Below are 13,632 nucleotides of genomic sequence, written 5' to 3'. Positions count from 1 at the left end.
GTGACTCTGCTGGGCTTGCTACTGGTGCTTCCTCCCTTCTTTGCAAACTGTGCCAGAACTTCTCTGCAGCAGTAAGAGCACAGTTAGTTGTGCAGATGGGCCTTAAGCCAAGAAGTTTTTGACCATCCTTGTAGGAACATTTTAGTTTAGCTTATGGGCACTCTGAAAGTAATGGATATTTATAAACTTGATTTTCGTAGTGGCAGCTTGTTAGTCGTGTTAGTTCTATGCCTGTTAATAGGCTGAGTTTTAGTTTTTAGAAATGCCCTGAAATAGGAAATCTATATGTTCTTGTGGGATTTCAAGTCTGAGTTGCGTTATAAAACATAATCAAACCTTAAAAATGGATAGTAGGAAATGAAAATAGTGCCTTTTTGATCTCCAAAGGTAGTGCTCATTTTTGTGGCACTATGGCTGTCATTAGCACAAAACTCATGTCCTCAGCTCCTGTTAGTACTCTCGATGTTCAGCTGCTCTGTGAAGTATTTTTTAATTAAGTATTTTCCTGCAGTGACCTCGTCACTGCACATTGCAGCTACATATGGCTGAACAAACGATCTTCCCTCCTGAAATCAGTCTTCCTCTGTGGAAACACTGTATTGATTTCAGTCTCCTATTTGTAAGTCAGGTTAATTAACGTGTGGAGAAACTACTGTGAAAACTGTGTTACCATTAACGAGTCAGAGCTCTTGATCCCTGTTCCTGTTGCTTTGATTCTTTCTTCTTGACGCTTTACAGGATGGCTGCTGCTAAAATTCGAGGTTGAAGTTATTTATCACTCAGAGCCAACTTGCCCAGTTTAATGCAGTAAGTTTGGGTTAGGTTTTCTTTGCAAGGTTTGTTTGCCCACTGCAAGATACAATTTTTCTTTCTGTGCTTATCACTTCAGAGGTTGATTTGTCTCTTGAGTGGGGAGGGATATCACGCTCCTTAATTCATCCCAACTCATGCTGTTTTCTTTTTGCGAACAGGAGACTGCAGTGTAGGGAACAAAACTTTTGAGAACAAGAGAAAAAAAGAGTGTGGCAGCAATGATTTATAGTGAGTAAAGCTGTAATGTGGTGTTACATCACTATTCTGAATTTAATTCAAGTCCTAATATATAAAAAGGAAGAGTGGTTTACAAAAATGTGACTTAATCTTCCTTTATGACTTCAAATTTGCAATAAATTAGGAGTCTTATAGAGAAATAGGGAAAATGGAGTTGTTTACAGCCTCCTACAAGCTCTTACTGAGTCGTGCTGTGCCCGTATGTAGGAACTGCTGTTTTGGCTCGCACTCACTTGTAATTTTTTCAGGACCTGCTGTATCTTTGTATTCAAATGCAAAAACCCTGGAAGTGTTGTCCAGTTCCTATTCCACTTTAGAACTAACAGTTTTTCATTTTCCAGGGCATTGTTTTGCAAGAGCACAATCCCAGTGCAGGCTGGGACAGAGACTCAGTGCTGAAGCTGGTGGGTGCTGTGACCTGGACTGCAGTTACGGCTGTGACTTTTCCTTTACTTTGGCTAATGAAACAAAGGCGTGGGGAAGGTGCAAATAGTGTCTCAGTTCAAGTCTTAAGCATCATCCATGAGGCATTTGGTTGTAGAGAGAGGAAATAAATATACAAACACAATCCCCCCCAGTCCCCCCCAGAACCAAGAGCAAATTCAGTATTTTCCAAGGTTTCTGATTTACACAGGAGGTTTCCAGGAATGTGGAGCACAAACAGATGTGATCGATCTCCCGTGACAAAAATTTACATGTATTCAATTTAGTCAACACAGCTCAGGATGAGAATCCACTGATGGATACGTCATGCTGACCCTACATGTCAAACAGATTTGATGTCAGATGAATCAGAAGGAAGAAACCTATTTACAGGAAGGTCATTTCCACTGCCTCTTTACTGTTCTTCCAGGATTTGTGTACTGTTTTTACTTGCCTAATTCGCTTTTCTGTCCTGAATCTGCAGAAACAGCAGCAGGGGTGTGGTTTCTGGGAGTGGCTTCCAAGCGTTTGCACAACATGCAAGTGCTTAATCTGAGGAGTCTGGGTGGAGCTCAAGTGCCTTCCCTGTGCCAGATCATCTCTCAAATACAGATGTGGACAGACGAAGTGACTTCACCTGACCAGTCCAGTTACTGGCTCTTCTGGGGTCATCTTGGCTGTATTTTGTATCTGGAACTTATTTAACTCATCAAAATCCTTTATCACCCAGAAAATATTACTGGGCAAGTGAAGCACTGGAAGGGGTAGAAGCAGGGGTCTATAGACACATTCTGGATGCTCTGTGTTGTGGGGGCATCTGATGCCTCCCTCATCTTCATAAGCTTTCACTTGACTTTGGGGGCTGGGTGGCTCTTTAGGGAGGATGTGGAGAGGCTTAGGTTGGATGTTAGAAGAAGGTTCTACACCAGAGGGAGGTCAGGCACTGGAACAGGCTCTGCAGGGTGGTGGTCACAGCACCAAGCCTGCCAGAGTTCAAGAAGAATTGGGATGATACTCTCAGGCACATGCTGTGACTCTTGGGAATGGTCCTGTGCAGGGCTAAGGCTTGGACTTGAGGATCCTTGGGGGTCTCTTCCAACTCAGAATCACTGTGTGATTCTGTGACCTTGGATAAAGAGATGATGCTCGGCATCTGTGGCAAAATGCAGGGGAAAAGAAAATTCCTGAAGAAATTCAGTTCTTGTTCAGAATTTGGGCTCATTTACAGTTATCAATTCCTGATGGTGCCTCAAGGATTTTTCCTTGATGACTTCCCTAGAGATCCCGACTGATGCTGCTTATGCCTGAGGTAGGATCAGGCACCCCAGCCTGCTCTCCCCCATCCCTCTGGGGGTCCATAGCAGCTCCCTCTTCTCAGAAGTCACGCACGAGCCTCATCCTTTGTCTGCAGGCCCCAGGTTGCATTTCTTGGTAGGAATTCTGCATCCTTCACTTGAGCACACTCAGTAGATCTGATGCTGATGGCAGAGCCAAGAATATTTTCGTACCCAGCGAGACGCAGGGGGTTCATGGCATAGATCCATGTGTATAATTTATCTCCAAACACAGGAGTTGCTGGCACACACCTTGGTTCTTCATTTGCTGGATTGTTCTCTTTGCAATTCTTCTTTGGTCAATTCTTTGCAATTGCTCAGGAAGAGCCGTTTCGTGCAAGGAAGGTGGTCTGTGAGCTGAACTGCCCCATACCCAGGGGTATGATTTATGTTTTCTTTGCTTTTACAACTTGTGGTTCTCTTCTCTAACCACAGGAGCTTCCGCCCTGCCAAGAAAACCCCTTGTATGTGTCACTGGAGGGGGCCGTTTCTGCTGCCTCTGGGTGACCACTGCCACATGGGGATGGGTGATGCTTCCTGGAGCTTTGCACATATGGGCTTTCCTGTTGATTATTCTTCAGTGTAAGGTGGGGGGTTTTCTGTGTGTGTGCATGGGGTTTTTTCCTAATTTTTTTACGTTTTTTTTTTTTATTACTCCTTCACAAAGAAAGCCCCTTTTTCCTGGGTCTGTCAGAAAGGAGGTGCTGCTGACTTTGGTGCCATTGCTGTTGGGGCTGCTACTCAGAGCTGAGTTATGGAAAATGGTTTAGGAACTGGGTTTATTTATTTGGGTATCACACCACGTTGGTGAGTGAGGAAAGGTGCTGTTAGGCTGCCGAGAGGTGTGAGGCTCTCTGGTGCTGTGTGACCTGTGCCCTGTGGAGGGTTGGTTGGAGGATCAGTGTGAAGATGCACTGAGGGAGGCAGGAGCCATCCCAGAGCCTCCTGGGTTTGGCATTGGGCTGAAAAGAGACCAGCTGCGTTCTTGTGATTGTGAACTACAGGTCAAAAATCAATAGATTCAACTGTGCAGCTGCGTACAGGGGGTTAATCACCATTGTAAGTGTTGAAATTCTTTTCCTAGATGTTGATTTCCTGTTCAAATGGAGACTTTTCAAATAACAACAAACAAATCCCCCTAAAACAAACAAGAAAAATGCCAGACCCAAAGATACCATGCTTCCAGTTCTTCCACACATTCATCTGCAGTGTCAGGAGGGCTTTGGCTGCATCCATCTTGCTGCAGGACCGTGATCTTAGTGCAGCAATGCACAGTGGAGCATCACTGTTAATACCGTCAGCTAATAATGCCCAAATACGTGTATTTTACATGGCTTAGGTTTTATTTTGATCTGTTTATCCTACATTAAGATTCCATGCAGTAGTGAGAATTTTGTTGTACATGTGTTCATCTTATTGGAGCAGTTTTTGATTTTAAATACCCATATCCCGTTTTTCCCTACAGGATTGACATCTATAGGCTTTCTTAGAAATACAACCAACTCAAAATATTTAATCTGTGGATACTGAAAGAATAATTGAAGTATAACATAGTTTACAGGGAGTACAGAAATACAGAAAAACGCTTCTGCTCAGTTTTCTGTTCAGCGTTTATACATGTAATTTTGTTTTGTGTCACAGTCCACATTCAACTCCACTCAATAGAGAAAACACATTTTCAAAGAAATGCTTCCCAGGCATAATATGAGGCTTTTTGGTGGGGAAACAGCCCCTGATGCCTGCAGTCAGATCATTGCACCTTCTTGCTATAAAACCATTTGAAAGAGGTGAAGTGGGAAGGGAAGGTCACTGTGAAAATGTGGAGGCAATTTGTTGGAAGATATGCAGACAGTGATTTTAACAGTGGTCCTTGTCTTGCCTTGCCTGTGTCCTGGTTCTCTGATGCCTCCCAAACAGATCACTGGAACATCCGTGGCTCTGAGGGACAGGGCTGTGGTTTCAGGCCAGAGGTGGATCTAGAGGGGGTTCTGGTGAGTCTTACGTTGACACAGCATGATGGTGATCATCAGGAGCTGGAGGATCAGGAGGCAGAGGCCTGTCAAGGGGGCCCAGATGAAGATGTGACAGAAGGAATTCAACTCTTCCTGCATTGTTGTCTCTGTAGGAATAGAGAAGGGGAAAGATCCATCAGGTGCTTGGGGCTGGTGTTAAGGCCAGTTGTGTTGGAGCCAAGGGAGCTGCCAAGTGCCCTGCCTGGCATTCCACGAGGCTGGTGGTGAGGCAGAGGGTGCTGTGCCTGCTGGGATGTTCTTCCTTAGTGCTGCTGCTCTCAGCATTTTCCTGGGCACTTGGGGGAGGACATGTAGCCAAATATTTTCTTGTGTCTCCTGAAGAGGGTAAAACCTGCTGGAGCTCGCAAGGCTCTTCCCCCTCTCCCCCTCCTCCAAGTGTGCCCAGGCGTGAAATGTACTCCTGGTTTGTACCTCATCCTGGGCCTTTCCTACTTGGGATGAAACTACGTGGTGTTTAATAATGTTTCCAAATCTGCTGAAGTGCTGTGGATTTTCACTCTCCCCCATCCCAAAATGCTTGCAAGATCCCCCTCAGTATCAGTGGATGTAACCCCAACTCTTCCTCTCTCCCTCCATTTATCCAGACTACCTGTATCCAAGGTCTTGAGGCAGGGGTCCTTTTCAGTGATGCCACACTGGGTGGTGGGTCCTGGTGTGCTTGGTGCCACTGTGGTGGTGACTGTGAATGAAAATGGATTAATTCAGCATGTGGGGAAACACAATAAAACAGGTCTCTCCTGACCTTCTGTTCTCCCGTCCCTGCCCAGGGCACAGCTGTTCCTGTGCACAGCATAGGGCTCAGCTCTGGAGGGACTTCATAGAGCACATTTTGGATGAGGACTCCCCAAGGGAGGGTCTCCTAAGAGCTAATAAGGAGCTATAGCCTCCTTATGTCTTGCTGTCTGCCACCATCCTCAGAAGGACTGAACACTGAGTTTTGGGACCTATGTGTGGTGAGGAAGGAGAGAGAAGTGGTGGACTTTGCTTTAGTCTTCTGATTTCAGAGGCATGGATGAAATTAAGAAGTGGGGATAGGGAGTTGGTGCTGGGTCTATCTAATCATCTTTGCCTTTGGGCAGGAGCAATACCATGGAGACAGCAAGCTGGGAGCCTCTGGCAGGAGGACGAGTGTGTTGGTCACAAAATGCCTTGGGCAAGCAAGCAGGGAAATGGGGTTTGTGGGAGAGACAGCTGGTTAAAAAAGGCACAGGCAGGAGGTGCTGGGGATTTTGGCAGAGCTTAAAGAGGTTGAGTGGTGGAGGTTTTGCTGACCTGGGAAGAAGGCAGGCAGGCCATGGCTGAAGTACAACATTTGGTTGATGTTCATGAGGCAGAAATAGTTCCCTTCATCCTCCTGTGTGAAAGACTTCACTACCAACCGATAGATAGTGTTGTCTTTGCTGGCCTCGAAGCGTGTGGATGTTCTCTGATTCCCCTTGAAGGTGTCCCCTTGGGACAGGGAAGAGATGAAGACAACGAAGTGAAGGGTCCCATTCTTGTCCTGGCGGACCCAGGATACTCCACTATCACTGTCAGACTGACACTCCAGTTCCAGCCGCTGTCCCACCCGGAGCTGGGTGATGGTGTCACGAAACCTGACCTTCATCTCATACATCTGGCCATGGATCCCTGGGTAGCCTGGAGGAGAGAAATCCTTGTGGAACCACTTGGGAAGAGCCAATGGTCCCTTGGGAAAAAACTCCTGCTCTGTCCATGGGATGGAAATACAAATGCAAAGGAGGACCATGGTGTCTGGATGACTGGAAGGCTTTGCTGGAGTCCTTGCTGGGATTGTGCATGGAGGGTGCTCATCAATCAGCCATGTGGGCTTTACAGATGGTTGCTGCCCTTCCAGCTGCCTTCTCAGGGATGTTACCCTTTCCCAGCTTGTCTGAAGTGACTCCCTAAACCCAGTTACTGCTAAGTCCCCTTTTTTCCTGACCTTCTTCTGCTCTCTTGAACTCCTTGTCCAACCAGGCTCCCTTCCCAGTGCTCATGGCTGCCCTGTGCCGGCTGAGGTGATGCCGCCTTTCCCTCTGCAATTTCTGAGCACACCTCAAAGTCAGACTTTTTGGTTTGCTCTTTTTCCCCCTTCAACTATTTATCCAAATTTGTTGGATTCAGTGGAAGGATTTTTCCTTGCTTCTCCCAGTGAAGGAGCTGCACCACCCTGTGTCCATACTCACAAAGTCCCAGAGCGAGCAGGAGGAGCAGGGCAGGAGACCTGTCCATCTTCTGCTGGGGGTGTCTGTCCTTGGAGACAGTGCAGTGCAGCTGAGATGATCTTTGTCACTTGACTTGGGAGGCTGCATCTCACTTTGAGGAGGATGTGATGTCATCAAGACCCTCTTGGGCAAAGAGACGGTGCTCGGCATCTGTGGCAAAATGCAGAGGAAAAGAAAATTCCTGAAGAAGTTCAGTTCTAGTCCTCAATTGGGGTCATATTTCCTTATCAGTTCTTAATTGTGCCTGAAGGAATTTGCCTCAATGACTCCCCTAGAGCTCCTGACTGATGACTGCTCATGTCTGAGGTAGGATCGGGCACCCCAGCCTGCTGTCCCCCATCCCTCTGGGGGTCCACAGCAGCTCCAGCTCCACAGAAGTCACAGACAAACCTTGTGCTTTGGCTGAAGGCCCCAGGTTGTGTTTCTTGCCAGGGATTCTGCCTCCTTCTCTTGAGCACACTCAGGGAGTCTCGTGTGGATGGCAGAGTCCAGAGTATTATCTTACCCAGCAAGTGAGACACAAGTGTTTCATGGCATAGATCCATGTGTATCATTTATCTCAGAGTACACTCATTCCTGACACACAGCCGGGTTCTTCAGGTGCTCGATTGTTCTCTCTTCAATTGCTCAGGAAAAGCTGCTTTGTGCAAGGCAGGTGGTCAGTGAGCTGAACACACTGAGAGTGCCCAATGCCCAGGTGGATGATTTGCTTTTTCTTTGTTTTAACATATTGTAACAACTTCTCTAACCACAGGAGCTTCCGCCCTGCCCAAAACCCCTTGTCTGCTTCACCAGAGAGGGCCCTTGCTGCTGCCTCTGAGTGACCACTTGCACGAGTGATGTTTCCTGGAGCTTTGCACATACAGACTTTCCTGTTGTTATTTTTCTCTGTGTTTTTTCTCTCTTTTTTTTTTTTAAACTCATCCTTTGCAAAGAAAGCCCCTTTTTCCTGAGTATGTGAGAAAGCTCGTGCTGCTGATTTCAATGCCATTTGTTCTTGGGGCTGCTACTCAAAGCTGAGTTATGGAAAATGGTTTAGGCACTGGGTTTATTTATTTGGGCCTCGCAACATGTTGGTGAGTGAGGAAGGGTGCTGTTAGCTGAGATGTGTGAAGTTCTCTGGTGCTGTGTGCCCTGTGCCCTGTGGAGAGTGGGTTGGAGGATCAGTGTGAAGATGCATTGAGGGAGGCAGGAGCCATCCCAGAGCCTTCTGGGTTTGGCACTGGGCTGGAAAGAGAGCAGCTGTGTTCTGTGTTTCTGAACTACTGATCAAAAATCAGTGGATTCCACCATGCAGTGGTTTTCGAGCTTATAACTCAGTGGTGTAATTCTTTTCCTAGATGCTGATTTTTTGTGCACATTAAGACTACTGAAATAACAACAATTGAACCCCATAAAACAAACAAAATCACCCCCCAAACCCAAAGATATCCTGCTTCCAGTTCATCCCTACATTCATCTGCAGTGTCAGGAGGGTTTTGGCTGCATTGCTCTTGTTGCAGGAGTGTGATCTTAGTGCAGCAATGCACAGTGGAGCATCACTATCAGTAATGTCAGTTAATAATGCCCAAATATGTGTATTTTACATGGCTTAGAGTTTTGTTTTGCTCTGTTTATCCCACATTAGGATTCCATGCAGTAGTGAGGACTTTGCTATACATTTGTTCCTCTTGTTGAAATGCTTTTTGATTTAAACACCCATGTCCTGTTTTTCCTTACAGGATTGACATCTATAGGCTTTCATAGCAATAGGTCTAGCAATAAATGTTCAGTCTGTGGATCATGAAAGAATAAATTAATTTGAAAGTATAAAAAAGTTTACAGGGAGTACAGAAATACAGAAAAATGCTACTGCTTGGTATTCATTTAATTTTGTTTTGTGTCACAGTCCACATTCAACTCCACTCAATAGAGATAACACATTTTCAAAGAAATGCTTCCCAGGGATAACATGAGGCCATTTGGTGGGGAAACAACCCCTGATGCCTACAGTCAGATTATTGCACCTTCTTGATACAAAAGAGCTGGAATGGGAGGGGAAGGTCACTGTGGAAATGTGGAGGCAATTTGTTGGAAGATATACAGACAGTGATTTTAACAGTGGTCCTTGTCTTGCCTTGCCTGTGTCCTGGTTCTCTGATGCCTCCCAAAGCAGATCACTGGAACATCTGTGGCTCTGAGGGACAGGGCTGTGGTTTCAGGCCAGAGGTGGATCTAGAGGAGGTTCTGGTGAGTCTTACGTTGACACAGCATGATGGTGATCATCAGGAGCTGGAGGATCAGGAGGCAGAGGCCTGTCAAGGGGACCCAGATGAAGATGTGACAGAAGGAATTCAGCTCTTCCTGCAATTTTCTCTCTGCAGGAATAGAGAAGGGGAAAGATCCATGAGGCTGGTGGTGAGGCAGAAAGGTCCCCTGTGCCTGCTGGGATGTTCTTCCTTAGTGCTGCCGCTCTCAGCATTTTCCTGGGCACTTGGGGGAGAGAGGACATGTAGCCAAAAGTTTTCACATGTCTCCTGCCAAGGGGAAAAGTCCTCTCCCCCCACTTCCCTGTGTGCCCAGGCATAAGACACGCTCATGCTTTTTTCCTCATTCTTAGCCTTTCCTACTTGGGATGAAAAATTGAAGTTTAATCTTTCTAGCTCTGGTAAATCTCTATGGATTTTCACTCTCTCCCCATTCTAAAATGCTTTCAGGATCCCCCTATGTATCAGTGGGCCAGATCCCAGCTCTTTCCCTCTCCTTCCCTACATCCAGGGTACCTGGATCTGGAGTCTTGATGCAGGGGTCCTTTTCAGTGATGCTGTGCTGGGTGAGGAGTCCTGGTGTGGTAATGACTGTAAATGAAAATTCAACATGTAAGCAAATACAGTGAAACAGATCTCTCCTGCCCTTTCTGCTCTCCCAGCCTTGCCAGGGTTTGTCTGCTCCTGTTCACAGCAGAGAACTCAGATCCATGTGGAATTCATAGAGCCCCTTTTGGATGGTGACTCCCCCAAGGAGGGTCTCCCAAGAGCCAGTAAGGAATGGCAGAGTCCTTATTTCTTTCTGTCTGCCACCCTCCTCAGAAAGCCTGAGCACCCTGATGTTGCTAGGGCTTCTGGGAGCAATGTTTAGGGGAAAGGATGGGGTAGTGGTGGACTTTGCTTTCATCTTCTCCTGTCAGAGCCATGGATGGGATGGAGAAGTGAGGATGGGTCTCCCCAGTCATCTTTGCCTTTGGGCAGGAGCAATACCATGGGGAGAGACAGCAAGAAGTAAGCCTCTGGCAGGAGGACCAGTGGGTTGGTCCCAAGAGGCCTTGGGGAAGCAAGTAGGGAAATGGAGTTTGTGGGAGAGACAACTGGGTAAAAAAGGCACAGGCAGGAGGTGCTGGGGATTTTGGCAGAGCTTAAAGAGGTTAGGTGTAGGTGTTGTTTGCTGTCCTGGGAAGAAGGCAGGCAGACCAGGGCTGATGTACAGCCTTTGGTTGATGTTTGTGAGGCAGAAATAGTTCCCCTCATCCTCCTGTGTGAAAGACTTCACTACCAACCAATAGATAGTGTTGTCTTTGCTGGCCTCAAAGCGTGTGGGTGTTCTCTGATTCCCCTTGAAGGTGACTCGGGACAGGAAAGAGATGAAGACAATGAAGTGAAGGGTCCCATTCTTGTCCTGACGGACCCAGAACACTCCATAATCCCTGTCAGTCTGACACTCCAGTTCCAGCCGCTGTCCCACCCGGAGCTGGGTGATGGTGTCACGAAACCTGACCTTCATCTCATACATCTGGCCATGGATCCCTGGGTAGCCTGGAGGAGAGAAATCCTTGCTGGAACTGCTTAGGAAGAGCCAATGGCCCTTCTGAGCAAACCTGGTTTCCTGTTCTCAGACTGTGAGGTCAAATGCAAAGGAGGACCATGGTGTCTGGATGACTGGAAGGTTTTGTTGGAATCCTTGCTGGGATCGTGCATGGAGGGTGCTCAGCAATCAGCCATGTGAGCTTTACAGATGGGTGCTGCCCTTCCAGCTGCCTTCTCAGGGACATTACCCCTTCCCAGCTTATCTGAAGTGACTCCCTAAAGCACTGACTGCTAAACCCTCTTTATTGCCCCCTTCTCCCTCCCCTCCATAACCAGTTGTCTGACCAGGCTCCCTTCCTGGTGCCTGTGGTGCTGCAGCCACCCCTCTGGCTGCCCTGTGCCAGCTGAGGCGATGCTGCCTTTCCCTCCACAGTTACTGAGCACATCTCAAAGTCAGACCTTTTTATTTGCTATTTCCCACACTTTGACTATTTAACCCAATTTCTTGTATTCAGTGGAAGGTTTTTCCTTGTCCCTCTGGGTGATGGGGCTGCACCAGCCTGTGTCCATACTCACAGAGTCCCAGAGCAAGCAGGAGGAGCAGGGCAGGAGACCCGTCCATCTTCTGCTGGGGGTGTCTGTCCTTGGAGACGGTGCAGTGCAGCTGAGACGATGTTTCTATCTCAACTTGGGAGGCTGGGTCACACTTTGGGGAGGATGTGATGTCATTGGGACCCTCTTGGGTAGAGAAGTGATGCTCGGCATCTGCGGCAAAATGCAGAGGAAAAAAATCCTGAAGAAATTCAGTTCTAGTGTGCAGTTTGGCTCATTTTTCCTGATCATTTCTAAATGGTGCCTCAAGGATTTTGCTTTGATGTCTTCCCTAGAGACCCAGAGTGCTGCTACTCATGTCTGAGGTAGGATCAGACACCCCAGCCTGCTGTCCCCCATCCCTCTGGGGGTCCACAGCAGTTCCAGCTCCACAGAAGTCACAGACAAGCCTCGTGCTTTGGCTGAAGGTCTCCGGTTGGATTTCTTGCCAGGGATTCTGCCTCCTTCTCATGAGCACACTCAAAGGGTCTCATGTGGATGGCAGAGCCCAGAGCATTTTCTTACCCGGCGAGTCACAGATGTTTCATGGCATAGATCCATGTGTATCATTTATCTCAGAGTACACTCATTCCTGACACACAGCCGGGTTCTTCAGGTGCTCAATTGTTCTCTTTGCAATTCCTTTTTGGTCAATTCTTCTTTGCATTTGGCCTGAAGAGCTGCTTTGTGCAAGGCAGGTGGTCAGTCAACTGAGCACACTGAGAGTGCTCAATGCCCAAGGGTATGATTTCCTTTTAATTTTTTTTTAACAACTTGTGTTTCTCCCCTGTAACCACAGGGGCTTCCGCCCTGCCCCAAAACCCCTTGTCTACTTCACCAGAGAGGGCCCTGGTGCTGCCTCTGGGTGACCATTTGCACATGGGGATGGGTGATGCTTCCTGGAGCTTGCAGATCTGATTAAACAGAATTTACTGCAGTCAACCAACATATCCCTAAATAACCAACATGTTAAAAGTCCCTTTATTGTTAACCAAAATAATCGACAGAGACTATTTTTGTTACCCCTCATCCATTTCTTTTAGAAACAAACAAATCCCACCTTCCTTGCTTGGGCCAAACTCCTGCTGAAATCGGTGGAATTGGGGATAAGAGCAGAAGAGGAATAGCATGAGGAAAAGAAAACATTACCCACAGAACTGTAAAAAGACAAGAAGTAAGGCCCTTTAATCCATATTTACTTTCTCGGTGCAGCCTTGTAATAGGTTAGATGAAACAGTACAAATCCTAGGAGAGAGGTGGCACCACAGACAGAGGATGTGTTAAGTGAGAGCATTTATTTCCAAGTCACTTTGTAGTGAATTCAAAGCCTGGCTGCATTTTAGAAAGAAGTAGCACACACCCTTGAGTAGAGATTTATTCCTTATTCCTCATCTGCTTGTCACTGATGCCTGCCATCATCAGGATTGACCTGATTCCTTTGCCTGAACCCTGTCACTGGGAACAGAGAGGGCGTTCGGCCTTGGGAATCGATTTGAAAAGCTCCAGTTCTTGAAGGAGCTGTGCTTTAGAGTGCAGTTCCCAGAAACAGTGCTGCTTGTTGTCTGGGTGTCTGTGCTCCATCTTGTCTTTTCCAGTTTGCCAGGGCAGAGTGCATGAGGTGCAGTCACAGTGTAGAGAACGTAGGAGATGGGTTTGTGTGCTGACAGCTCCCGGGAGACGATCCAGAAGTCCAAAGGTGTGGATGCTGCAAGGTGTCAGTTTTTTGTGCCTGGTTTGGCGTGGGGCTTCCCCTGCACAGGCCTGGAGAGAGAAAAGGGTTTGATTTACTTTGATGGGAAAGGAAGAGAAAGGCAATTAATGTGTGATGAGCTGATGATCTTGTTTAGCCTTGGTCTGCAGCCAGGGACCTGCAAGAGGAGGCTGCAAAATGTTCTGAAATCATCTCTGTGCTAGTGAAGGATCTGCCAACATTTCAGGTAGTGACAGCCAGCAGAAGGATGTTTTTAAGATACACTGATGATGAGTTCTTACACTAATTTAAAAAAAGGGAGAGGGTTCAATTTACCTCTGACTTCTGCTCACTCCTGTCCTCCCATCAAGCCTTTCTCCACATTCAGAAATGAATAAATAAAGAATACCTTGGGGTTTTTTTTGGAGTTGGACAAGCTGTTATCAATTCCTAGAGACTTTTTCTTATTGCAACCTGTCTCCTGCAGAGGAGTTTGAAAGGAGGCTT

The 13,632-nt window shown here is 47.0% G+C and overlaps 2 protein-coding genes across 2 annotated transcripts; both read right to left on the bottom strand.

Annotated features, from left to right (window-relative positions):
• Window positions 1–4,783: 4,783 nt before the first annotated feature.
• On the bottom strand, window positions 4,784–7,087 carry LOC113988874 (T-cell surface glycoprotein CD8 alpha chain-like). Its single transcript, XM_027722851.2, has 4 exons — window positions 7,027–7,087; window positions 6,113–6,478; window positions 5,430–5,519; window positions 4,784–4,926 (listed from the first exon to the last, which is right to left on the bottom strand). Exons 1-4 carry the CDS (start codon window positions 7,070–7,072, stop codon window positions 4,784–4,786), a joined length of 645 nt encoding a protein of 214 aa, XP_027578652.2. The 5' UTR covers window positions 7,073–7,087.
• Window positions 7,088–9,279: 2,192 nt separating this feature from the next.
• On the bottom strand, window positions 9,280–11,466 carry LOC113988852 (T-cell surface glycoprotein CD8 alpha chain-like). The gene is made up of 4 exons (XM_039383540.1): window positions 11,421–11,466; window positions 10,498–10,853; window positions 9,828–9,909; window positions 9,280–9,422 (listed from the first exon to the last, which is right to left on the bottom strand). Exons 1-4 carry the CDS (start codon window positions 11,464–11,466, stop codon window positions 9,280–9,282), a joined length of 627 nt encoding a protein of 208 aa, XP_039239474.1.
• Window positions 11,467–13,632: the final 2,166 nt, after the last annotated feature.

Source organism: Pipra filicauda, unplaced genomic scaffold (genome assembly GCF_003945595.2).
Source record: "Pipra filicauda isolate LSUMZ 115617 unplaced genomic scaffold, ASM394559v2 scaffold315_size853536_pilon, whole genome shotgun sequence".
Classification (NCBI taxonomy): Eukaryota; Metazoa; Chordata; class Aves; order Passeriformes; family Pipridae; genus Pipra; species Pipra filicauda.
This window is presented reverse-complemented; position numbering and strand designations above follow the sequence as displayed.

What these genes read in the sequence shown, in the direction of transcription:
- LOC113988874 (XM_027722851.2), bottom strand. Translation starts at nt 7,072, where the DNA reads ATGGACAGGTCTCCTGCCCTGCTCCTCCTGCTCGCTCTGGGACTTT. An exon ending in CCTGCTCGCTCTGGGACTTT is followed by an intron (nt 6,479 to 7,026) that starts GTGAGTATGGAC and finishes TCTCTCCTCCAG; the next exon opens with GCTACCCAGGGATCCATGGC. An exon ending in CCTCAAGACCTTGGATACAG is followed by an intron (nt 4,927 to 5,429) that starts GTAGTCTGGATA and finishes CTATTCCTACAG; the next exon opens with AGACAACAATGCAGGAAGAG.
- LOC113988852 (XM_039383540.1), bottom strand. Translation starts at nt 11,466, where the DNA reads ATGGACGGGTCTCCTGCCCTGCTCCTCCTGCTTGCTCTGGGACTCT. An exon ending in GCCCTGGTCTGCCTGCCTTC is followed by an intron (nt 9,910 to 10,497) that starts TTCCCAGGACAG and finishes GTTGAATTTTCA; the next exon opens with TTTACAGTCATTACCACACC. An exon ending in CATCAAGACTCCAGATCCAG is followed by an intron (nt 9,423 to 9,827) that starts GTACCCTGGATG and finishes CTATTCCTGCAG; the next exon opens with AGAGAAAATTGCAGGAAGAG.